At 34.0% G+C, this 26,861-nt stretch overlaps 2 protein-coding genes across 2 annotated transcripts; both read right to left on the bottom strand.

Moving 5' to 3' along the window:
* Window positions 1-3,570: 3,570 nt before the first annotated feature.
* Window positions 3,571-4,200, bottom strand: LOC108998932 (germin-like protein 9-3). Its single transcript, XM_018975704.1, has one exon. The coding sequence runs from the start codon at window positions 4,198-4,200 to the stop codon at window positions 3,571-3,573; it is 630 nt and encodes a 209-aa protein (XP_018831249.1).
* Window positions 4,201-21,424: 17,224 nt separating this feature from the next.
* LOC108998940 (germin-like protein 9-3) lies at window positions 21,425-22,057 on the bottom strand. Its single transcript, XM_018975710.2, has one exon. It carries the CDS (start codon window positions 22,055-22,057, stop codon window positions 21,425-21,427), a length of 633 nt encoding a protein of 210 aa, XP_018831255.2.
* Between the last annotated feature and the right edge of the window lie 4,804 nt (window positions 22,058-26,861).

Raw genomic sequence — 26,861 nt, 5'->3', positions numbered from 1 at the left:
TAAATATTTTAATGAATAAATCTTCACATAAATAATGAATTTTCATTAAATATTTGATGCATGTTTTGCAACTAACACGAAACTTATGCATTAAATCATGATATTTACAAATTAATAATGACTTGATTACATAAAAAGGGGCTTCCAGTGGAGGGTGTAATGCATAATACTTTTATAAAAGATATGTCGTTTAACGTACATACATTTAAGGATATGATCATGTTAGTTACCACGTAGCGCTAATCCAATGTTTCTGCGATGAAGCTTGTTACCTAAAAAATACACGTAACTTACGATAAATTTATAATTTATCATGTACTTCGTAATAAAAGCCTGAGATATGAAAATAATCTATATTTCCCTAAAGCCTAAAATCCTTGAAATCCTCAAATATTGTCACTTCCAAAAATACTTTGATTTTAATATGATTTCTCCGAAAGTTTCATGATTAACTCCTAAATTAGTTTCTCCACTATATCCACACTGAAACTTTAGTGTTTGTAAACTTAATTAAATTTCTCTATAGGCCGTTAAAATTAGTAACCCCATAATTCGTAACCTAAAATCTCTAATCACGATATTTAAGGAACTTGACTTAAGTCTCAAGGTCTAGAGAGCATAGTCCTTTCGAATTTAACATGTTGGTTTCTATAAGTACTTGAATAATAGATGGTTAGATGGCATACACCGAAGAAAGGAAGAGTAAAATGTGTGTGCTATGGTATGTGGTATAATAATCGAGAGGTAAAGAGAGAACTAGCGGGAGGAGAGAGAGAGAGAGAGAGAGAGAGAGAGATTATCGAGAGAGTTAAGGGCTACGCATGGGGGTGCTCAGGTGATGGAGACTCACTGTGCAGTAGCGACCAAACACAGATAGCTTCCGCCATTGGCTGAGATGTGGAGGCTTGGAATTTCTGTGGGTCATTATGGGGGAGCAAGTGCTATGTTTTGAGGGGAAAAAACAGAGCTTGTTGTGTGGGGTTGGATGCATGTTGGAAGAGGATGTGCAACGGTGGTTGGCTTGGCTTTGGGGTGCTAGTGCACAGTTAGAGGTGTGAAACGGGGTTGTTCGTGCAGTGGGTTTCACGGTGGCTGAGTATTAGCGTGGTGGTGTCTTACGATTAGGTTGCTGGACGTGGATGAGTGTATAGTGACTCAGCAGAGGCTGTGAGGGTGCTGGGTTTGTCGTGTGAGGTTGTTTTGTGAAGGGGCTTGGGTGGCTTTCCTGTAGTTTGGTGGTGATGGACGTAGCTATCATGGCTGTGACATTAGTGGGAAAGTGGTTTCATGAAAGGGAAGGGTTGTTGTGCATAGGTTTGACTGTGGTGGTCTTACCATGAGGTAGGTAGCTAAGGTAGGGCCATTGAGTTGCTGGTGGACTGGAGGTGATCTACGTGGTTTTACGTAAACAGAAACTACACTAGGACTTGAAAAAGAATGCGATACATGTAAAGTGCATGGTAAGGAGTAGTTTTAAGATTTTTAATGTGAAGATTATTTGTACAATTGTAAGAGAGTTCTATTGGGGCATGAATTCTAGTGGAAGTTGGAGACATCACGGCTTAGAGTTTGATAAGGTAGTCGGTTAAAGAGTTTTAACGGGAAGATGACTTGTAAAGTTGTATCCCTTTGGGAGAGAATTCCATTGGGACGTGAATCCTAGTGGAAGGTGGACACTTACATGACTTAGAGAACCAACATCAGGCCTAACGGGTTTGGGTACATTTCATTGGCCAAAAACTCAAAAATTTTAATTGGGTTTCTAATAAATTAGCTCATTAATTTCCTCTAAAATTTCAACTAACCTTAACGACTTTAAATTAAAATTTTGAGCCTTTGGACTTAACTAAATCCTAATAAATAATAACTCGCAACTTATCCAACATAGTCTATAAAATCTAATAACTTCAAGAATCTTAATAGCTCGTGGGTTATTCCAATATGGCCAATTAAATTTCTTTATTAGATTTTTTTTTTCCTATTTCATCCCTAATAATATTGTGGGTCGTTATATTATGAATTTATGAGTCCCTTCATTTTGTGAAGAAGATGAGGAATGAGAGAGGGGAGTATGGCCATGAAGTTAGACATGTCGAAGGCATATGACAGGGTGTAATGGATTTATTTGAATGAAGTTATGAGAAGATTGGGGTTTGATAACAGATAGGTTGCCTTGGTAATGAAATGTGTCACTACTATCTAAGTGTTGATAAATGAACAGCCACGTGGGGTTTTCAGACCTTAAATAGGGTTAAGGCAGGGTGATCCATTATCACCTTATTTGTTCTTGTTGTGTGTAGAAGGTTTGAGTAACCTGATTAACTACTTTGAGCATAAGGGCTTCATTAGGGGGTGCCCGTGGTGAGGGGATGAACTAGACTGACACATCTCTTGTTTGCTGATGATTATGTCTCGTTTGGCAAGGCTAAGTTTGAGGAATGGAAGAGAATCAATGGCATACTTTAATTGAATGAGAAAGCCTCAGGGAAATGCCTTAATAGACAAAAAACTTCAATTTTCTTCAGCTCAAACACTAGGCACAAGAACAAAAGTTAATTCAACAAGAGGTAGGGGCAAGAGTCAGTGGCTGCCATGAGAAATATATGGGACTTCCAACAATGGTAGGAAGATCCAGATACAATACCTTTTGAGATACTAAAGATAATGTGTGGCAGAGGATGTTGCACACCTCACGATAGCAGAAATTTTGGTTTTATGGAGGGCAATGAAAATATGTGCTGATCTCAACTTCTCTTCTGTCACTTTTGAAGGGGACGCTCTAGAGGTTATTAAGGCTATAAACAATGATGAGGATTTTGGGCTTGGTTTGTCCAACTGATAGAAGATGTCAAAAGAGTTCTTCAGAGCAGAAGTGGGTGGATAATTCAGTATATACAAAGAAATGGGAATAATGTTGCTCATCAACTTGCCAAGCTAGGTCTCTCTTGTAAGAAAGAGCGAGTGTGGATGGAAGAGTGTCCAATGGAATTGTACAGAGCAGTTTTACATGATATAGCTTGTATAGGCCAACACTGAATTGAATGAAATTATAGATTTTACTTTAAAAAAATGAATTGGTGATATGTATTTGGATTTAACAGTAAACATAGTACTTCTGGTCACTAAGGAACCTCCAGAAGTTGGAAGAGATCTGCTTTAATATTGATATATATATATATATATATAAAGGGGTACACAATCCTTGCATGCATGCATCTGAGCCGGTCCATCTAACTTCAGCTAGCTATATATATCTACCATGCATAATCACAGTATATTCATAAAGTGGAGACACAAGTTTATCAAACCAACTATATTTCTTAACAATTCTTCCCAAACCATATTGAACCTGATCATCAATTAGAAACCACATCGGAGTGTTTGAATATATCCAAAAAAGTATTTCAATACATGTAAATTAAAACACAACGCATACACTGGCGAAAGTATATATATATATATATATATAAATAATATTTTTTCTGTGTAATACAATTTCATACTCCACGTACGCCTTATTGCCTCAGTACAAATCAAAACATAATGAAAAGTATTACAAATTAATACTAATTAAGCCTTGGGTACTACAAGACCGGCCTTGATTTTCTGAATGGTAGCAATATCAGTTTTGAAACCCTTTGCAAGGATTACATCATTAATGCCGGTGGTAAAAACATTGGTAGGGATTGAAATAGTTCCAGCATTTGCACTACCGAAAGCAGATACAGCTGTAGCAGTTCCATTGGCATCCGCATTGTATTGGAAGTGCACGAGTCCCTTAGGAAATATGAACATGTCCCCGACTTGGAGAGTTTGATTGTAAAGCTTGTTAGTAGTGTCTATGAAACCGACCTCAAGGCTGCCTGCCACAAGAAACAGAAGTTCTGCAGAGCGAGGGTGGGTGTGAGGCGGGTTAAGACCACCAGCAGGGTATTGGAGAATGGCAAAGGACACACTTTGGCCGTTCAAAGCCGGGAACTCTGCCATGCTAGCTTTTGTCACCTTGAAGTTTGGTATAGTATTGTTGAATAGTACCCCACGAAGTCCAACGAAAGTGAAGTAATTTCCATCAATGTTTGTAAAATTTGTTGGGGCTACAAAGTCAGATAGGATGTTCGGATCACTTGCTTTCGCAACCCAAAACGCAGCAAAGACAACTAGGAGGGAAAGGAAAAGATTTTTCAGCAAATTTGGGGCCATTTGTTGATGACAAATAGATTAGGCTGAGTGCTACAAGAGAAGGCTTTTGATACTTACCCAAAAAGAAAGCTTTTGATGAGTATAGTTTCTTTGGTATTGTGTGTATATATATGGATTGGTCGACTGAGGTTTTTGGAAGGAGCCAATTCACAAATGAATCCCAGCTGAGAGTAGATACATGATCATGTTCAGCCATATACCTTGCTGGCCCCCCTCCAATATATCTATATGATGGAAAATCCAATTTGAATGTAAACAAGGTTACATGGATATACTAATTGTGAATTCGAATGCCATGCATCCAGGATAGAGATGGGAGTTCCAATGCACGAGAAGCCTTTTAAAGGGTATATCCATTCGAAACTAAGCTCTGGAATTAGTTAAAGAGTAAATGTAATATTAAAAAATGATCAAAATGAAAGATCAGAAACAGCCTGCATTGTGCCTCTTTACAATTAATTAGCTTACCGATAGCACCCTAGGCGGTCCCCTTACAATTAGATCCTAGCCTATCAGTGATAAAATAAGAAGAACTTGTATTTTCTTGGTGTACTCTTGTAGCAGCCAAATGATTGAACCAAACAACTTCAGCTACAAGAAGAATACTTTCTAGTTTCCTTATATAGTTGTTATCCAAAAGGCCTGCAGATTGATTACAAATTATTGTACCCTATGGTACACAAGTAAATTTGTTTGGGTGTGTGGGTCGTTTGTGTGTTTTATGCATTTTTTTTTTATAATTATAAAAATATAATTATTAGATGTAATTTCATTACATATCCATTCAATGATACCAACAAATTATTATCAAATCTAACCATTGGTCATATTAATTAAAATTCTCAAGTTAAATAAAATAAAAAATTTGCAAAATTTTTCTCATTTGTGTAATTTTTCAGAGAGGAAAAAAAATTATTGAAACTACTAGGAAGAAGATATAAGAATAAAAGCTATTAAGAGGTTTTAATTTTAGTTTTTTTTTCAACTTTTATCTTCGAATTTTATAAATATTTGGTGTCTGAGTTCTTAATTTTTAATGATGTATAAGTTTATAGATTTTGGACGCAAAGTTTGGATTTTAAAATTACCAAGAAACTGTTTTTTTTTTAATATTTTATGCCTTTATGGAAACTCAATAATTTTAGATTGAAATATTGAAAGACTTTTTATTTCTTAAGAGTTTTTAGATCACTATAGTGGGAGTAGTGCTGTGAAAATGAAACAAACGAAAATTATGCTTTAGTATGGTTCAGGTTGTGATATAACAAAAGTGATGCTTTAGTGTATATTTAAACCCACTAGCTTGAAGCAATTTGATAGTATATGGTGGTTTTTTTTTTTTTTTTGCAAGAATAATGCCTCTTGGGAAATAAAAAATAAAAGAGGGAGGAGGCCGTGTGGGGGGAGCATTCATTGAGTAATATTACTTCCAAAATTTTAGTTATTAAAAATCAACAAGGAAAATGATAGAGATAGCACTTAAGAAATGTCCAATGAAAACATATTTCAAGTTTTAAGAGATTGAAATAAAAGAAGATGAGCCATATGGTCAAACATAAACCACATATTTAGTTTATGTAGCATGTTAATTGATTTCTTATTTCTCATGATATATTCTAAGGTTGGACTTTCATTGTACAATTCGATTATTATGCATGAATGAAGTAAGAATGTCTACTCATTGTTGGTCAAGCTCAATTGCTAGATCAATGAATGTCTATCTAATATATTGTCATTGTGGCGTAAAAGCAAGATTTAAATATGTTCGTTCAAGAGGCAGCGAAGCAGTAGCGGAACTAGAAATTTGTTGTAGGGGGGGCCGATCAAAACTAAAACTATAATAAAATATTTTTTATTCTATTTTTTAGTCAAAATAATTTATAAGATCAAAATAATTTTGTAGAATGGGCCAAAATAATTTTTTAGAGAGGGGATCAATACAATATGAAATAATATAATCCTATTAAATCATAAAAAATTAAAATATATTAATTTTTTTTTCAAATTTTGGGAGGGGCCATGGCCACCCCCTGCCCCTATGCAGGTCCGCCACTGCAACGAAGTACGACGACTATTTACTAAAGGTAATTGGGAGGTACATTTGATAATAATATCCCTCTGAATTTTTTGTTGGTTTCATATGATTTAGATTGTATAACATAGATTTCTCGGTTTTCAGAATTGTAACGACCCGATCCAATATTATTAAAAATAAATTATGGATAATTTTATTGGGCCTAAATTATGTTTAATGGGCCAATTTGGAACAGTCCACGAGCTATTAAGATTTTTTTTGTAAGTCATTGGATTTTTTTATGGCTATATTGGATTAGCTGCGAATAATTAATTCTTGGCATTTTGTTAGGTCCAAAGACTCAAAATTTTTATTTTGAAGTTTGAGAATTTTAGAAGAAATTAAGAGATTGATAATTTAGAAATCCAATTGAAATTACTAAATTTTAAGCAATAAAATGAATCCAAACCCGTTAGAATACTAGTTTCTCTGTAATTCTAAGCAAAGCAAGTCTCTACTTTCTACTAAAATTCACGCCTCAATAGAAGTCTATCACAACAATGTTGAAACTTTACAAATCCCTTCACGCTAAATTTCCTAAACTTATTCTCTATATATAGTATAACTTCATGCATAGTACATGCATCACATTCTTCTTCAAGTCCCACTTTAATTCCCTGGTTTCCCTTAGTATGTTGCACGAGACCTCACTCACGCACGCCAAGCCCCAAGTCCTCCACTGTGAGACTCTACGTCCAAGCCACTCCTCCCTCTCTGTGAACTACCATGAAAACATCAAACAAGACCCACACACCCACACGGCACCACCCACCACCCCTTCCTCTCTCACAACCTACGTCCAAGTCACCCGCAACACACGTCCTGGAAAAAAACCTCCACCACCTCCCCTAGTCTGTCCAGCAGACCACCCTCACGGCAACCACCAGGCACGTCCCACAGCCCTGCCACTCCGAAGCCAAGCCAACCACGTCGCAGCTCCTCCCTCTGACCACCTCTTTGCCCAGCTAGAGGAGACACTACGCGACTGCCCTTGGAAAGCCAACAAGCCGTTGCCATCCTCCCTTGTTTTACCACCCGAGAAAGAGCAGCAACGAAGCCAGTCATGTCCTCTTCCTCCATGCCTACAACCTCCCCACACTCAAACACCATCTTGCCGAGACTACACCTCTTGAGCCACCGACGAAACCACCATACTCCCCATCTCCCTTCGACAAGCAGGAACCAGAACGAGGAAGCCATGCCCCCAACGCCAATCCTGAATCACTGAGACCCAACCCGTGAGCTCCGTTGCTGCCAACTTCTCTTGCCCAGTCTTGAGCCGTCGTGAAGCAACACCACACCCCCCCTTCCAATCGCTGCTCATCCCCACCAGAAGATCATGGCCTCTTCCCCTCTCTTTTATCCCTTCACTCTCTCGATAATTATCTCTCTTCCTCTCACGTTATTTTCTCTTTCTCACACAAACTAGTTAGTAGGTTAGTATATGTTAGGCCAAGACTGAATACGAGATGCCATATGAATTTAAGGGACCATGAAAAGTTGGAATATTTTGAGAGTAGTTAACGGATATAGGAATATTGAATGCAATTTAACGTCGATATTACAGATTTAATGTGTGTATATGTTGGGGTCAACATGTGCCTGCATAGATAGAATTATAAGGTCAAATAATGAGATTTTAGGATTTAATCATGTAAGATTTTTGGAGAAATTTTATAAACATTAAATTAAAGTATTTAAGGACTTACAAAATTTTAGGATCCAAGAGTTATAGATTTCTTTCAGGTTTTAATAACGAAGCACGTGATTAATTAGGAATTTACAAAAATCACTAACATGTTTTTAGATAACCAGCCGCATTCCAGAAATAGTGGCCGGATTAGCGCTATAAGGTAAATAGAATGATCATATCCTTACACGTATGTATGGTAAACGGCATGTCTTTTATAAAAATATTATGCATGTATGCCATCCATTGGAAGCCCCTTTTTACGTACCCAAGTCATGATAAAATTATGAAAATCCATAATTTTATGTGAAGAATTATGCATTAAATTATTTATGAAAATTCATGATTTTATGAAAGGAGTTATGCATCAAAAGATTTATGAAAATCCATGATTTTATGTGAAGATTTATGCATAAAATTATTTATGAAAATTCATGATTTTATTTGAGTCTTATGAATTAAAATATTTATAAAAAGTCATGCATGATTTTATGTAAAGATTTAAGCATCAAAATATTTATAAAAAATATGATTTTATGTGAGGAAACATGTATTGATGATTTTAGAAAGTGATGATATATTTTGGGATTATGAGGATTTTAAGTTTTGAGGAATTAAAATAGGTTATTTTAGAAGTTTAGGCTTAAATATAGAAATACATGATTGATTGTAAACTTACGGAAATTACATGATTATTCTTATAAGTAATGATTAATATTTGTTCAGCATTGTTGAGGAAATTCTGAAAAACTAATAAATCCATGTAAGCAGGGTTCCTATGCTAGATTTGCATAAAAATAAAATGGGTTGAGATTGATTTTTTAAAATATGCATGTTTTGTTATGAAAAGATATTTGAACTACCTCAGTTATTTGTTCTGCATTACTCATGAGATTCTGTTTAAGAATAAAGTATTTTCAGGCATGACTGGTGTAGACATGAGTTATTTTGCATTTTATTTCTGAACTGTACAAAAGAGAGCGAATATGAAAGTTTGTGCATAAAATTATGTTTTGTGATCTGATTCTGTTATGTTCTGAAGATGTTCTGTACTCTGATATGATATGATTTTTGAAAACTTTTGGCATGACATTCTGAATCGAGATGTGGTTTGTGGATGGTGATCTATTTGACCTACCACGGGTGCTAATAGTGGCTTCTGTTTGGGTTGGTACCAACTGTTCTGTTCTTGGTACACTCACTTTGGAAACAAAGTGGTTTTTTCTGGTGGTCTTTCCTGTGTGCACACTCGGGGCTCCGAGAATAAATAAGGGGAAGATTCACATTCTGTTTCTGCTCTATTAGCTACCGGGGTTTGCACAACCCTACCACGGGGTTTAAATATGGCCTCTGATGTGATGTGATGTTCTCGTATGATGTGGTCAACTATGCTATGCCAAAAGACTTTGAATAATAATATTTTCTGAAACCTTCGCTCTGATATTTTTTATAACATGTTCTGACTCTGCATTCTGAAAATAAAGTGTTTTGTTCTGCATTCTAAAATCTGTAAATGCTCATGTTTGCATACTAGTATATGTTCTCTGCATACTGAGTTGTTAATAACTTACGCCATTTATCTTCACAATATTTTCAGATGATTTGGATTTTTTCAGCTGAGAATCAAGACTAAGAAGCATTGGGTGAGATGACTTAAGAATAGTGGATTAAGAATAGAAAGTTTTCGATGAGTATTAGTGATTTTTTTGTTAATTAAATTGTTGAGATGTGAAGTTAAGTGACATGTAGAGAAGTTGATATTTTTTTGGGATTACTGTATTGAGGATTTGATATATGAGTTTGTGTAGTTAATTAAATTTGAATTGTTTACGTTTGATTAAGAGCTTTTGGAAGTATATTAGCAGTGTAGGAGTTGATTATCAAGTAACATGAATTAACTCTCCGAACGCTCGGAGTCGGGGCGTTACACTAAGTGAAGGAGGGCAATAGTGGGTATCGGCCTATGATAAGTGAAAGATAAGTTCATGTTCATATTCATGTTATTTACATATGTATTTATCAGTATGCATGTTTTTCAAGAAATCTTATGTTTATTATATTTACTGTATGATGTGTTGCTTATTGAGTATTCGACTCGTTTTTGTATATTTTCATGTTTTTAAACCACTACAGGTGATGACATTTATGCCATGTTCAGTTTATGATTTAAGGTTTAAATATATTATTTTAATAAACACATGAAACTTTTGTATTTTTTTTTAAATAAATGCTTCCGCAAACTTTATTTTTTATTTTAAGTATTTAAAAAGAATAAATTTATTTATTTATGGGATCTTTCGTATCTGGCGCTTCTTTAAAAGAAAAGTTTTTAATCAAGTTTAGTAGTTTACTGGCTCCCCGAAAATTTTAAAAATGTCTTTATTGGGGAGTGGGGTGTTACAAGAATGCAGATTGGCAATTGTGTAAATTTTTTACTTGGGTTGAGTCTGAAATGATCCAACAAAAAGTATCTAGGCATAAGGAGGCAATGGAAATCAAAGCAATCTAATGTTAAGTAGAAATTGAAAGTGAAAGGATCAAAAGCAATAGATATATGGTTGCACTTTTAGTGTCATGGATTTTCTTCTTATTTGTAGTTGTATCAAATCATTGTAACTTATTACAAACAAAGGTACATTGATTTAACCTAGAATTGTGATGTAAATTGTGTAAGATATATTTTAGCTTTGTTGTTCACAATTTGGATTGTGTTGATGTGAGTGTAGGAAGTATTTTGATTGTTAGCTGCTTGAATTGTGTTGAAATTAGGTCACAACTACCTTTTTAATACTTTGACTGTAAGTTTTCAATTGTGCTAAATTGTGTTAAAATGCTGGGTTTTTTTTTTTTTTTTTTTCTCTTTTGAATTATGCTGTTGAAATGACACCAATTATGAGATGTAAAAAACAATAAAGCCAAAAGCTACATGTTTAAAATAGCTTAACTGATTATTAACACTAACATCAATAAATATAGTTACAACCATTCAATAGCATTATAAGTGAAAACCAAAAAACACGTATACAAAAGAATGACTGATCTCTTAAATTTGTATTTACAACTTGAACCAAATACACCATTCCTGACATAGTACACCAACTTCATAGTATTTACAACTTGCACAAAATACAACCTCCTTCCCTCCATCACAACCATGTACAATTCAATTAACATACAAAGTGTCAACATTGGGAATCTATAACAAATTCTCTAAATGATCACAAAATACAAACTCTTCTACTTCAACCAACAATTAGAATAATAATACAAATGTTCCAAACCTGTATTAAATGTTATCATATATTATTATTACACTAACTTCATTTTCAACTAGCTAAAAATAAAATACAAAAATTATATTTAAAAATACTCAGAGTGTTTATATTTATATCTTGGTTGATAGGAGAATAGGGAATGCCCTCATCCACAAGTCGAAATGTGTGAGGTTGCATATATAAAAAATACAAAATAAAAAGCACATGTTAAAATAGAAACACTAAACTATATTGTGGAGAAAATAAACAATATTGTCATCCTTGACAGTATAGTCAATGGAGCACTAAAATTAGGCGGGAGATGAATTCGGGTCTCATGTTCATATAATTGGGCATATTTATGATAATCCATGATGATGGAACAATGCTAGAGAAAAATGTAAAAACAATGCTATACATATGAATTAACCAACACACACCAAAACAAATGATTAACCTTATTTTGTTGACTCTTTCGTTTTTTAACCATTTTACTACTTTTTCCAATGTAGACTGTTTTCTCTTTGATAGTAATCTCCCTTTACTTTTCACCTTGATGGGGCTTAGCACCTTAGCACTATTACCCCCTATGGAAGTAGTAGGAGGATACTAAGTTGTTCTGCCATTATACATTGTGGATCTATACATATTCTCCACTTATATGTTCTAAATGACACATTAACTTATTACAACCCTTCTCGCTATATGATGCAGCAACTACTATTTCATAAAACTTATGGACAACCTATCATATCGTTGTGAATTAAGGTTTTCACCCAACTCATCATGATTGCTCTTCATAAGTGTATATTTCTACTGCAAATCTTTCCTCCAATGACCAAGGATATATTTTGAAAGCAATTAGCCTTTGTTTAAGTTAGTCAAGGCTTGAAGATCATGCCTACATACTATCCCTATATAGTCAAACAATATGCAAGTAAATTTTAATTTAAACTTATCCTCATTAAATATAACTCAAGATTTTACTCGTTTTATGAATCCATTGTTGGTTTTCACCTGATTGGCCACATGATGGGTATATATTCTATCTTCCAAGCTAATCAAGTCAACACAATAATATAGAAATCACCAAAACTCATCTTGTACTTCTTTGAATTTTGTGTTGGTGTACACTTCTTGCAGTTAACTCTCAATGGAATAATGACCAATGTTGAGTGTTGAAGGAATAAAATTAGCAGCAACCTCATTCTTTACTTTTGATCTCAAGACATTATCATACTACTCAACAAATTGTTTCAAAGTTGTTTTGAAGTTTACGTAACCATAAAAAAATGTATTCATACTTTCAATCCACTGCGTTGTAGACATATTGCACAAAAAGTATTTTTAAATGTAGCCAATCCAACCATGCATTATCATAGAGGTCATAAGGCATGAGTAGTGCTTGCCAATGCTCCCCAAATTTATCACAAGTTAAAAGAATCATATACACAATTTTGTAAACAACTCTTAATAGCTTCATACTTAAAGCATACCCCAAGTCCTTTCAGCAATTTTTTCATAAAATGCCACAAACAAAATCTATTTTTGGATGTTGGAAAGACCCTTGCAATTGTATTTTGCATTGCTTTATCTTGGTTAGTGATTATTGGATTTGGAGATCAACCGCTCATACAGTCTAACCATACTTCAAATAGCCATACAAAAGTCTTCGTATTCTCGATTGATATTAGCCCACACCTGAGTAAAATATACTAACCATGATGATTTACCGCCACAAAATAAGGAACTAGCATCTTGTATGCATTTGTCAAATATGTGATGTTGAATGTTATAACATCTTAGCATTCGCCCAAAATATATTTCCCAATCTGTTTTCATTACAAACATCCATCACATAATAAAACCCATCATTCTTTTTTTGGATTTTTCAAAAATATTTATGGAGTGCTTCAACATCTCCATCCCTAAGTTCAACTAGCCTCGCCTCACAAAGGTAATTGCAGCATTCTCTTTCTCTGAAAGACAAATTCTCATAACCCCTTGTATCAACAACAAGAGACTTGAAGTTTTTACACGAGTGTATTTCGGCCATGCCATTTACTTCAAGTATTCCATTGGTGGGAGTGTCTAACTTCTTGTGGTATCAAAAGAACCTTGCTTTACTGGGACTTAAAAAATGAGTGCGTTCGAGAGCACAACACACAAAAGTAAACATTCCATCAGCACAGAGTTGCATTAATCCTAGCTTGTACCAAAAACTTCTCCATTGGTCTAGGTTTAATAATATTCAAAGATGTACTTCTTGATATTCCTTCTATATGCCCCGGTCCCAAATGGGTTGGAGAATTACTCATTGTCACTCAAAATCATATCTCAACTATATAGTCATAGACTCCAAAATTTTCAATGGCACATACAACTCACCATTTCAATCAACTACTCCAATATGATTCATCTAAACACCGCAAAATCTCAAAATTAACGTCAACATTCCAAAATACCAAGTCGACATAGCAGAACAGAATTATTGAATAAAATCTCCAATAACCAAAGTATCATCTTTGCATTTAATCCACTATGCTCACGTAGCATTATACATGCTTTCGATTCTTGATCCTCAGCTGAAACAATCAAACATCTGAAATTATTATGAAGATAAGGGGTGAGTTATCAACAACTCAGTAAGCAGAAAACTTATTCTAGTATGTAAACATGAGCCTTTTCAGAGTGTTCAGAATGCAGAAAAAAATCATTTCAGTTTCAATATACAGATCTCAAAAACGTATTATCAGAAAATCAGAGCGATTTTTCAAACTGTTCATATCCATAAACTAGTTGTTCATATTCAAAAACCTTTTGGCACAACATGATTGAACATCTTTCTCTTATCATATTGTATCGTATCATATCATATCATATCACCATATCATATCATATACCATGTTTAACCCCCATGATAGGGTTGTGCTATCCCCGGTAGCCAAACCAGGCATTATCATAATGTGAAACTTTCTCTTATTCATTCTCGAAGTCTCGAGTGTGCACACATAAAAGAGCACCAGAAAAACTACTTTGGTTTCAAAGTGGGTGCACTCATATCATATCAGAAATGCTGGTATCAACTATATAACAGAATCAGAAGTATCATATCATAACCAGAATGAGAATCAGAATAGAAACATAAAGTCATGTCAAAGGTTTTCCAGATGCATATTATATCAAACAAAGTGCTAAACATATTCGTATCATTTTCATATGACCAAAAACAGATCCAAAACATTTTTGTATAACATGTACTAAAGTTCTCATATTCCATATTCGTTGTTTTGTACATTTCATAAACATGTCAAATATTACTCATGTCTACATTATTAATATCAAGAAGCATTTTTCTCTTTCATACAGATTTCATGAGTGAATGCAACACAAAACTGAGGTTTGTTTTCACATTTTCTTTTAAAACATAACATGCATGTTTTACAAACTAACATCAATTCATTTTCCTTTTTATGCAAATCTAGCATAGGAACCCCGCTTACCTGGACTTGTTAGCTTTTCAAAGTTTTTCCCAATAGTGCCGAACAAATATTACCCATCACCTATAAAATATTTACGTAACTTCCGTAAATTTCTCATTAAACACATATTTTGTTACTTAAACTTGAATACTAAAATAACCTATTTTTCCTAAAATCTAAATATTCTCGTAACCCTAAAATATCATCAATTCTCAAATTCATCGATTTTCACTTAATTTCTCTAACTATTTAAACTCTAAATTATTTTTGTAAATTAAAAAGCATGGCTAACATTTATAGTCAATTAAAAGTAAGCTATGTAAAATACGTATCTAACTTAATATGCACTTAACATAATTCTAACTCAAAATAAATTTCAATTAGAGACCAAACCTAGCCCAACGCTAAAGGCCCATGTAAATTATAGGCTGATCTTAGAATCAAGCCCAACCAAAATAAACAAGACCATAAATTCACAAAATTTGTTATTTAAAAAGAAAACCTATTATGTTTGGAAAATAATAAGGGTATCATCATTATTACCATTAGAAGACCCAAAGCTTAGGAAACTTATTTCTAAGTTTGAACACAGGAGGCATCTTAGTTGAAGAAACGAAGGGTACGACAAGGGCTTACCAAGGAAAGAAAATGCGGCAGAGACTCAAGTAGAGTTGGGCGGCTGACCAGGCGCAATGGTGAGAAGTTGGGGCAATGGGTGTCTGAGTCAAGGTTGAAGCTTCGAGATGGCGAAGATTGGGCGACAGAAATGGTGCAAGAGAACGGAGTTGCCACTAGACCAGTGCTGAACGTGGCAACGGCATTGCATGGCGAATGGACAGAGGGATACACACATATGTCCAGGTAGGGAGGTTGTTGATGGAGTAACCATTCGGTGCAATGGCAGGAACTCACGATGGCTGAGGAAAGGTTGTCGTTCTGGGTGGTTTATGGTTGGAGTGGGTGCGTGGTGATGCGGCCTGGAGGTTCTGTCTTGGAGAAGGCCATGCAGCTTTCGATCGCTCCACTGCGAGTGCATGGCTAGGTTACAGTGCACAGAGGACAAGTGACTGGGCGGCTTGCATGGAAGCTGTGTTTAATGAAAACCATGCTCTATTTTTGTGGGATTAAAATAGAGGAGTTCCCTTGGTTGTTTATGGTGGGGGAGGGTTTATTTCCTAGTGGTTTACGGTGGCCATGACTTGGTTTAGCATGGAGGAGAATGACGGCAGCTTCGTTTTGCATTCATGGAGGTTGGCCACTGCTTTGGTTCAATGAATGTATAAATGAGGGAGGACAACTGGTTGTGTGCATGGGTTGAACGTGGGTGGTGGTTTGTGATCGTGTGGGTGGTGTAGGGGGCAGCGGTTGCTTCCTGGACGTGGAGGGCAACATGCTCAGTGTGGACTGGAGTTTGCAATAGCTGTTTTATGGTTGTTCACGGTGGATGTGGAAAGTGTTTTTGTGTGGGAGGATGCAGTGGCTTGCGGTTTGGGTTGGTGTGGAGGAGATCAAAGTGCGGCGTGGGGCTTCGGGTTTTCATTCTCTGAACATGGAGGAAGGGTGCAGCTTGTGGAGGTTCTGCAACTACTTGATAATCTGATAATGGTAGTTTCCAAAACGTGAACGATGTGTTTGTACGTGAGAGAGAGATAGATATCTACATGCATGGGAGGATGTATATATATATTGGCCAAGTTTCCAAAATTCCCAATGGGTCTCTTCTCTAATTTCAAAATAACCCAACACATCCCATAACTTTTCAAGCCAATTACCAATAGATTTCACTTTGTCCATAAAATATTAAATGATTTTAACGTAATTAACAAACCCAATAAAAATTCATATTGAACCAACATAAAATTTTGGACCTGTAGCCTATTCAAACTTACTCAATAAATCTCAAATGGGTTTCCAATAAATATTAACTTAAACAAATTAATAGTTTGTGGGCTTGGGCCTGGGTGTTACAACTTCCCACATACAAGCGTGAAGTATCTTAACTTCCTATCGCTCCTAGTTCTAGAACTTCTCTTTGCCATCCTAAATTTTGCTTTTTTGAATATTTCATATAGTATGATTTCACTTCTTCTTTATAGTCAAAACACATTCCAACTTTTGGTTCTTCCATGATTTCATACCTATCTTTTCTACACCACTTTCCACAGCATTATTCTCATTATCCTAATGTGAGACATTCTAGTCCATTTGCTACATTTAACTATATGTGGTATTAAAAAATTGGCTTTATTATTTTTTACTAGGTTATGTAGTAATTATAAGTATTTTCTTGGGCTCTAACCTCTTCCATTTTATCAATGATTGACTCTAGTTTACTCGGGTGTGTGTTGGTCGATTTTTCTTGAAGTTTTGATGAATGAAAGTTAGTGTTATTGGTGGAAAAGTTCGGTGTTGACAGCATTTTATGTTTGTGATGAACTTTGAAAGTTGTGAGATTTTGAGAAAATGTTGGGTAGATATTGATTTGATGAAATGTTAACATTATTATATACAAGTTATTATTTGATTCAAAGCATGTTAGTATTTTTACAAAATGGTTTTCTTTGTTTTTTGTTTTTTTTTGCATGATTTTTGAAGAGGCGGAAACTAATTGGTTCAAAAAGAACTTTGTTTGGTTTAGTTGTGATTTTAGCTCTAGGACTTCGATTCAATGGTTATGCTTTTTATAAATTTTGTTCTTGAGGCTTTGATCTAGGTATTTAGAATAAATTTTTGAGGAGTTATGGTTTAGATCTTTGTTAGAATGATGGTAAACATGCAAGAGTTTATTTTAAACTCAATCTAGTGGCTCTTAGGTTTGACGAGTATTTTGATGAAATGTTTGCTATGATATGCTAGTTTTAATGCTTAGATCTAGTTGAAACTTCAATCTGAGGTATATGGTTGTGTTACTTCAAAATTTATTGCATAGAAATCAAAGATCTAGTCACTTCGTTTTCAATCCAAGAGCATGCTTGTCTATTTCTAGGTTTTCATGCAAACCGGTTGTTCTATGAAGTATTTTGTGAAGTTTGTTTGATTAGTCAAGCATTCTATCACCTAGGTTTGAAATATTAAGATGTTAGGAGAGTTAATTATGGATGTTTGGGGTCCTTGGAGATGATATGAAGGTAGTAGACCAAGAACACCAAGGTTTGGTTCTATTTGACCTAATCTTGATGTTTTGGCATTTTTCTTGACGTAGTGAGTTCAAGTATTTTAGAGATATGTGATTTAATGTCTTAGCATGATTTTAGAATTAAGGATATGATTCTTTAGAGTTGCTAAATTATGTTTAAGCATGTTAAAGTGTTAAATGGCCAAATAGCAACAAAAAGCATGATTTTAGCCTACACATTATTCGGCAAAGAGATGTTTCTCGTAGTTGGGACTGATTTTAAATTTTTTCAATTTCATATTTGGATTTAGGATGAGATTTATATGAGGAATATAAATTTTGGTAAGTTTTGTTAAGAGTACCTCTAATAAAATATTCATGGCGAAAGCCTTCTACTTGTTTGAGTATCTCTAATGGAATACATTGGGTGGAGACAGTCTGCTTTGTTTTAATATTCCTGACGAAACACAAGGTTGAAGGCATTTTACTGTGTCCGAATAATTCTGTAAACAAACATATTTTTGTAACAAGGTGTCATGTTCACACAAGCATGTCATGTTTATGTCAAGTCATGTTACATTCATGTGAAGTTGTGTTTTTCCACGTCAAGTTCATGCCAGGTTATTTTCAAGTCATGTCACACATGTTCAAGTTCATGTCATGAAGCATATATGTATTTTACTGTCATGCATGCTTATCCATATTGTTGGTAGCTTATGAGCCTTATTTGTTGAGATTTTATAATCTTACTGTCGTAATCCTAACAACCATTCCCCCCAGAATGGTAGGAGCTGTGCCAGGACCCAATGGAGCACCGTATCCCAGATTGGATGACATCGAGTAGGTTGAGGACAAGCCTCGAAGAATTAATGGGGATGATGCTTCAGTTTTTTAATATGATTTTGGCTAGGGCTGAGCAAAAATCCGACAATCCGACTCTGAATCCTATTCCGCACCGGCTCCGCTCCGACTCCGCTCCGGCTCCGACTTATCGGAGTCGGAGTCGGAGTCGGAGGTTTTTTCCCCTTGGAAGTCGGAGTCGGAGTCGGATTTGGAGTCACTGATGAACCGACTCTGACTTCGCTCATATCCGACTCCGACCCTCCGCCTCCGACTCTGCCTCTAATTTTATACATATTTTATAAAAAGATGTGTTTTTCTATATATTAATTATTTAAATTTTATACAACTATATCTTATATAGTTATTTAAACTCAATAATATACTAGTTAAATAATATATAGACTAAATTGACTAATAATAGTTTAGTATATGACTATAATATACTACTATAAACACTAAGATCATAATAACATCAACATGTAATATTGTAATACTAATGAATAAACACTAATCTATAAATTTATAATAAAATATAATACTAATGTATAATAACTAAAGTATTATTCATATAAATTACTAATAGTATTAATTACTATATATAAATTAGTAAACCACTTTAAGCCTAGATATAAATTACTATATAAATCACTATAGTATTAATTACTAATACTATATTACTATATGATACTATTAACTATAGTGATATAATAGTATTAGACATTAGTGTACTAATACAATCAATGACATAGTTAGTATAATATTTATACTAATACTATTATATAGTTATAATAAATTAAAATCACTATAGCAAATACTAATATATAATTATACTAATCACTATAACTAATACTAATACTAATATAGACTATAGTTTTAACTTATAGTATTATAACTATACTAAATCACTATAACATATACTAATATAGTTATACTCAAATTTAAATCACTATAACTAAAACTAATATAGTTATATTACTATAGGGTACTATTAACTATAGTGATACACTAGTATTAGACATTAGTGTACTAATAGTCTAATACAATCAGTGATATAGTTAGTATAATATTTATACTAATACTATCATATAGTTATACTAAATTAAAATCACTATAGCAAATACTAATATATAATTATGTTAATTACTATAACTAATAGTAATATTAATATAGACTATAGTTATAACTTATAGTATTATAACTATACTAAATCACTATAACTTATATTAATATAGTTATACTAAAATTTAAATCACTATAACTAATACTAATATAGTTATATTACTATAGGGTACTATTAACTATAGTGATATACTAGTATTAGACATTAGTGTGTTACTTGTTTTATTTTTTAATGCATATTAGTATGTTACTTGTTTTATTTAGTTGTATTTTTTGTTATAATCAAAAGTTTAATTAGTTTAGATTATAATGTTGAGAAAATTGAAATTTGAAAGCCTTCCAATTTTTTTTTTTTTTTAAAAGTGGGTCAAATATGAAGTTAAAAAATACAAAAATAAAAAAATCCGACTCTGCTCCGACAAGTCGGAATCGGAGTCGGATCGGATTCTATACGTCTCGGAGTCAGAGTCGGAGGTCGGATTCAACCTCCGACAAAGTCGGAGTCGGAGTCGGAGTCGGAGGTTGGGCCCTCCGACTCCGAAAGGGTCAGTGCTCAGCCCTAATTTTGGCACTAATAACCTAGCTGCTTGAGTGGCTTGGCATATAGGCTACTGTAACTAAGGAGTTCTAGTTCCAGTACAATGTCTATTTAGTTTGAAGACTGATTGGACTAACAATGTTACTTTTGAGATATGCTTATATGAATGAAACGTAAGGATGTTTTGGGATTATTATTCTAGTACATTGGATATTGCTAAAAAAATTATCCACTGTGAATATTGCATACTGTTATATGCATGTGACCTTGTGCACTGCTTCCTTAACTATCATGAATGAGAGTATGTGACATTGTGTTGCATTTCCCAATTCTTTAAACTCCATCAAATCCCAAGCGGAATTTGGGGACGCCACAATGAGTTGTGAATTTTTTGGTATACACTAGTGAACTTTTTTCCCCTTTTAGGACATGATAGGCCTTTCCTTGTGAGTTTCACCCATTAAATTATAGACTAACACTTCTTCAAGTTTTTAGTCAAACTTTAGGGCCTCAAGTATGGTAGAAGAGATAAGTACATAAAATAAGTTCAACAATTATTGTTTTATGTGAAATTTAAAGCTATGTTAATCATCAATAAATGTTGTATGTATTAGATCCCTCTTCACAAATATCTCTCTCTCCAAATTGAAACCATATATCAAGTTCGTATAATTCTCCAAAATTCATAATTAACTCACATGAGCGCGCTCTCACAACACATATATATACATATATTCAAACTATTTATTACATATGACAATTAATGATACCTGCCATTGATCAAAGACAGAGTAATAAATTAAAAAATATATTCTTATTTTCGTGAATAATAAGCTATATATAGCAGTTCAAGCAACGTTGCTTCAAATTCATCTCGAGAAGGTGGCAAAACAATAAGCTACATCAGTTCATGGTTTCAGAATCGTTCTTTCCAAACCATATTGAACCTGATCATTAAGTAGAAAACCATTGTACGAAAATTTTTGAGAAAGTCATTCAACGTATGTAATTGAAACACACAACACACTTCAAATTGCAGGAGTATACAATATTTCATTGGTTTAATATAATCTAACACTCGAGGTACGTCTTAATTTCTTATTTCATGTCTAAGCCTTGGGTGCAATTAGACAGGCCTTGATATTCTGAATGGTAGCAATATCAGTCTTGAAAGCCTTGGCGAGGATTACATCATCAATGCCAGTAGTAAAAATGCTAGTAGGGATTGAAATAGTTCCAGCATTTGCACTACCAAAAGCAGATATGGCTGTGGCTGTTCTGGGGGTATTCGCATTGTATTGGAAGTGTACAAGTCCCTTAGGAAATATGAACATGTCCCCAACTTGGAGAGTCTGATTGTAAAGCTTGTTAGTGGTATCTACGAAACCAACTTGAAGACTACCTTGCACAAGAAACAGAAGTTCTGCAGAGCGAGGGTGGGTGTGAGGCGGGTTAAGACCACCTGCAGGGTATTGGAGAATGGCAAAAGAGACGCTTTGGCCGTTCAAAGCTGGGAACTCTACCATGCTAGCTTTTGTCACCTTGAAGTTTGGCGAGGTATTGTTGAATAGCACTCCACGTAGTCCAATGAATGTGAAATAGTTTCCATCAAAATTGTTTGTAGAATTTGCTGGGGCTACAAAGTCAAATAGGATGTCTGGATCGCTTGCTTTTGCAACCCAAAAACCAGCAGAGACAACTAGGAGGGACAGGAGAAGATTTTTCAACAAAGTTGAGGCCATTTGTTGATGACAAATAGATTAGGCTAATTAATACAAGAGAAGGCTTTTGATACTTACCGAAATAGAAAGCTTTTGATGAGTAAAGGTTCTTTGATCCTATATATATATATGGATTAGGCTTCTGGGGTTTTTGGAGGGAGCCAATTCACAAAAAAATACGAGTAGATGTTCACAAGGTATATTGATGTTCATCCATGTAACCAGCTGGTTACAGTCAAAGCTTATCACACTTTCAAACTTCAAAGCCATGGAATATCAGTGGGTAACTTGTAAGAAGACAACTTTGCTAGCTTTCTGCCAACTGGCTGTGATGGTGAATCCAATAATTTGAAAGCGACTTCAAACTCTAAGCTGGAAGATATATACATGCATGGATATATACGTATTATGAATTCGGATGATATCAATAAAGACGACAGAAATGGAAGTTTCAATGCATGAAAAGCCTCTCATGGGTATATTCATTTAAAACTCCAAGCACACACCGAAAAGGAGCTTTTGTTCTTTTTTCTCTTTCAGATCATGCAAAGTTATAAGCGGCTTGTTATGACTTGTGTTACCTTCGAGATTACAAGCAATCCACGTTTGGAAAAGATCTTTCATGTGCACTTCGTACGTCCAACCTATACATTCAGTTCTGGAATTAATTGCACTTAAAATAATTCTAGCAAATCAAAATGGTATATGCAACATATATATATATATATATAAATCAAAACGAGAAAGCAATAGCCTTTAATTGTTCCTCTTTAACTATCTTGGTATAATAAACCTCCAAGAGGATGTAGATATCGTCACCTTCTTTTTTATTTGCATTAATTAACTTTTGTTTATCTAATCTTTCTTTAATGATATATGAAATCATTTCCCTTTTTCTCACAACTTTTTTTTTTTTTTTTTGCTAGCTTAAAGGTGACTTTTTTTTCACATCTTGGGATATGAATATAAGCCACAAAATGTTATTCAATAGTTCAAGTACTCGTGAAATATTATTTTTGCATGCCTAACTTGTTCTCAACCTTTTTGGGGTGAGTTTTCTTTTTAACATAATTATTTTTGCAACGAATTTCTTAGGACATTCAATCTACCTTCTTTAAGTCTTAAATTTTTACACTTGAACTAAACTTGTATATCTAAATGAAGAAAATGAGCAAATATTCTCAGACTTTTGAAGCACAATGTAATTCCATAGTACTTTACGTTCGAACAAGCAAGACTACATGTTCAAACGATATACCAATTAATTATGTTGGTACGTGAATATGTTTAATGTTCTTGTGTGAATGGGACAACCTATGATGGCATGCTATGTTTAGGGCTGAGCAAAAATCTAATTGAAAATTCGGCTCTGAATCCAACTTTGTACCAACTTTGACAAAACCGAGTAGGAACCTTATTTATTTTTTTAGTTTTTCGGTCACAATTGCAGTCGGAGGTGTTGTCGGACCGACTTCAACTCTGATCCTATCCAACTTCAACTTTATGCTCCGATTCTGACTCTAATATTGTACATATGTTATAAAAATATGTATAATAATATACTAATATGAGTTAATTATTATAAAATAATATACTTATAAAATTATAATATAAATAGACTAATAATAGTTTAGTATTTGTAAACATCATAGTATTACTGCCATACATAATCAATTATAGAATTTAGTTAGACCCTAACTAGTATAATGTCTAATAAAAGATAAAAGATTATTAGACCGACCCTAGGGTCAGTCTTAATACATGTATAATAAGTTAGAACCTTACTAATAATATATTATTATATTTAATGTATAATAAAGTTTAGGGAATTTCGACTCTGATTGGGTCAGTGCTCACCCATAGCCATATTTGAAATTATGATAATTGATGAAAGATTTTAAAGAACTCTATTTTATGATAATAGTCATGTACAATCTAATTATTGTTCGTAGAGGTGTTGGGTGGGCCATCGTTCATGGCCTGCTTAGCACATCCATCCACCCTCTTTAGAGACAGGCAATAAGGTTTACTGCTGATCAAACCAGAGTTGGGTTCAACTTTTCTGACTCTGACTCCAATTAAAAAGTCAGACTCTAATCCCAACTTTTGACTTAGAGTCGCGCAGGTAGCCCGATCACTTTGACCGCTAGTTGCTTAAGCAACTTTTTTTTTTCATTTTTCTAGTCACATTTTTTTAAAATATTTAAATATTTTTAAAAAATAAAAAAATACACCAGTACACTTAAAATCAATCCCTTAATCATTAAGGAAAAAACAAATTAAACCCCAAGCGGTCAAGTAGAGTGGTAGATTGGTGGGCAAAGTAGTTTTTTCCTTTGACTTAACCTCTGAAACATGCAACACCCGCTCCATCAGAACGGAGTGGATATCAGATTTGGTCCTCAACTTTAGACCACACATGTTTTGGGCTATTTTTTATTGGGCTCTGTTTTAAACTATAACACAACCAATTTTTAAGCCCCGATATTTGGGCTGATACGGTGGGCTCTATACAAAACCTATATTTTGGACCAATCTATTGAAAAAGTATCTTAAATATTAAAGCGTACACAATTTTTAAGCCCTTGCTTTCAGGCTTAAAAACCCATATAAAACCAATCTTTTGGGCTTAAGTCTTAGTTAGGCAATGAATAAGAAAATTTTTTGCAAAAATTATCTAAAACATTTTCAGGGCACAAGTCAACATATAATAAATAGTCTGAAAATATATACTTTTACCATCTAAAATTATGTGCTAAATGTTGTTAAGCATGTTATCACCATCTTTACTGAAATACAAATTGAATAAGTAGGATTATGAATGTAAAGAACCTGTCAAATTTCAAAGTAAAAATAAAAAATATATAACAGCCCAAATTACAAAAGAAAACGCTAAAATGCTTCACAAAATTAAGTGAACAAACAATTCCAATAGCATGCACCATCTAGTATGAGCTATAAATATTAAAAAAAAAATTAGATGAACAAAAATAAACAAATTAATCACAAACTACAACATGTAGGAATTCAGTACTTAACAAAGCAAAAAGTCGGGAAAACACATAATTTTCAGCAACCACTAAACACTACAACACAATTGGATTTTGTGATGGTTTTGAATTTGTGACCATCCTGAAACCATCACAAAAAATCAATTTCAGGCAATCGTCACTAAAGGATAATATTGTTTCGTTCGAACGTAAGTAAGACGATGTCATTTTGGAATGATTACGTACATTCGAATGTATAAAATGTTATGTTCGAACAGTTCACGTGCGTTCAAATATTAAGTCCACTTACGTGCGAACGTGTAAGTTATTCGTTTATACTTTCAAACAATAGTCATTAATGTTTGAACGTTAACAAAGCAAAAATTCAGGAAACCACATAATTTTCAGCAACCACTAAAGGCATAAAGCAACACAACACTAAACACATAATTTTTAGTAGCGAACCGCGTTATTGCCATATTTACTACGTATAGCCCTCTCCCAAATTTCCAACAATAGCAACACAACTTCAATATTGTTCCATATTCCTTAGCACCCAACCAACCACAAAAACACAAATACAACATGTTCCCAACTACTTGATAGCCAACTACCAACACAACACAACACAATTCCAAATTAACAGCCACAATGAAAACATTGTTTCCAAGATAAGAATGAAGGAAGAAAGATGACTAAAGATATGCATAAAGATATGAGTAAATATTGTTTTCAACATGTACCCTTGCTAGCCGTTGCCCCCAAATTGCTTCTCTCAGCCAATTGTTCCCTTTTAAGTTGTAGTTAATGAGATATATGAGATGCCACTAAACACACATAACAACACATAAAAATAAATAAAAAGGTGAAAAACTTAACTAATGCACCTTAATTCTCGTCACTTAGTATACTCGTCATAATGGTAATTAATATTACAATAGGAAAAGTTAAAATATACTTATTAGTATGATAAAATGAAAAAATAAAAATATATAATATATAACTGTTAATGATTTCAATAATATTACCTCAGTCTAACTTATACGTGTCCTCATCAACAAGTTTCAAGTTATTTCAAGATGTTTGAGAATATGGTCTACAACATGAGCTTCATGTGTTTTAAGGTCGAACGTCAACAAAAATTGATCAAATGATAAAAGAGAAACCCATGCTTTTAAAGCGGGGCAACAGGGGGTGGAGCCCCACTACCCACCCCTAGTTGATGGGAAGAGATATATTTTATTATTTATATTTATGTCTTAACACTCTCCCGCTCACAAATGAGTTAGGCTCACCCTTAATGAGTAGGCCCAACAAGTGGAATATTTAATTAAATCGGGTAGAGTGTAGAGTCAGAGTTTGAACTTAGGACCTCTGCTTTAATACCATGTGAAATAACCACTTGTCCCAAAAATTTAATCTAATGAGAATATGTAAATTTTATAATTTATATTTATGTCTTAACATTACTATGATAAGAACTACTCCAAATTTGTACTCAAACATATTAAGATTAGTCTATAAAGCCTAATATAGAACAAGTTCAATTTAAAAACTAGAGTCACTAGACCAACAATGAAAACATAGCTTTCTACTATAAAATTGAGAGAGAGAGAGAGAGAGAGAGAGAGAATAATTATTGAGTTTTACGAATGATAAACTATCAAGAGATGATAGCGAGGAACTCCTCGATGAGGATCAATCGACAGTGAGGGGCAATGTCTGCCTGCGGGTGAATAATGAGGAAGACACCGAGACGTTAAGCAGAGTGGCAAATGTTGTGGCACCTCATTCCTCATTAAAGGATCTGGCGAGGATCCATGGTTTCAAGGGTG

This window comes from Juglans regia, chromosome 14 (genome assembly GCF_001411555.2).
Source record: "Juglans regia cultivar Chandler chromosome 14, Walnut 2.0, whole genome shotgun sequence".
NCBI classification, from domain to species: Eukaryota; Viridiplantae; Streptophyta; class Magnoliopsida; order Fagales; family Juglandaceae; genus Juglans; species Juglans regia.
This window is presented reverse-complemented; position numbering and strand designations above follow the sequence as displayed.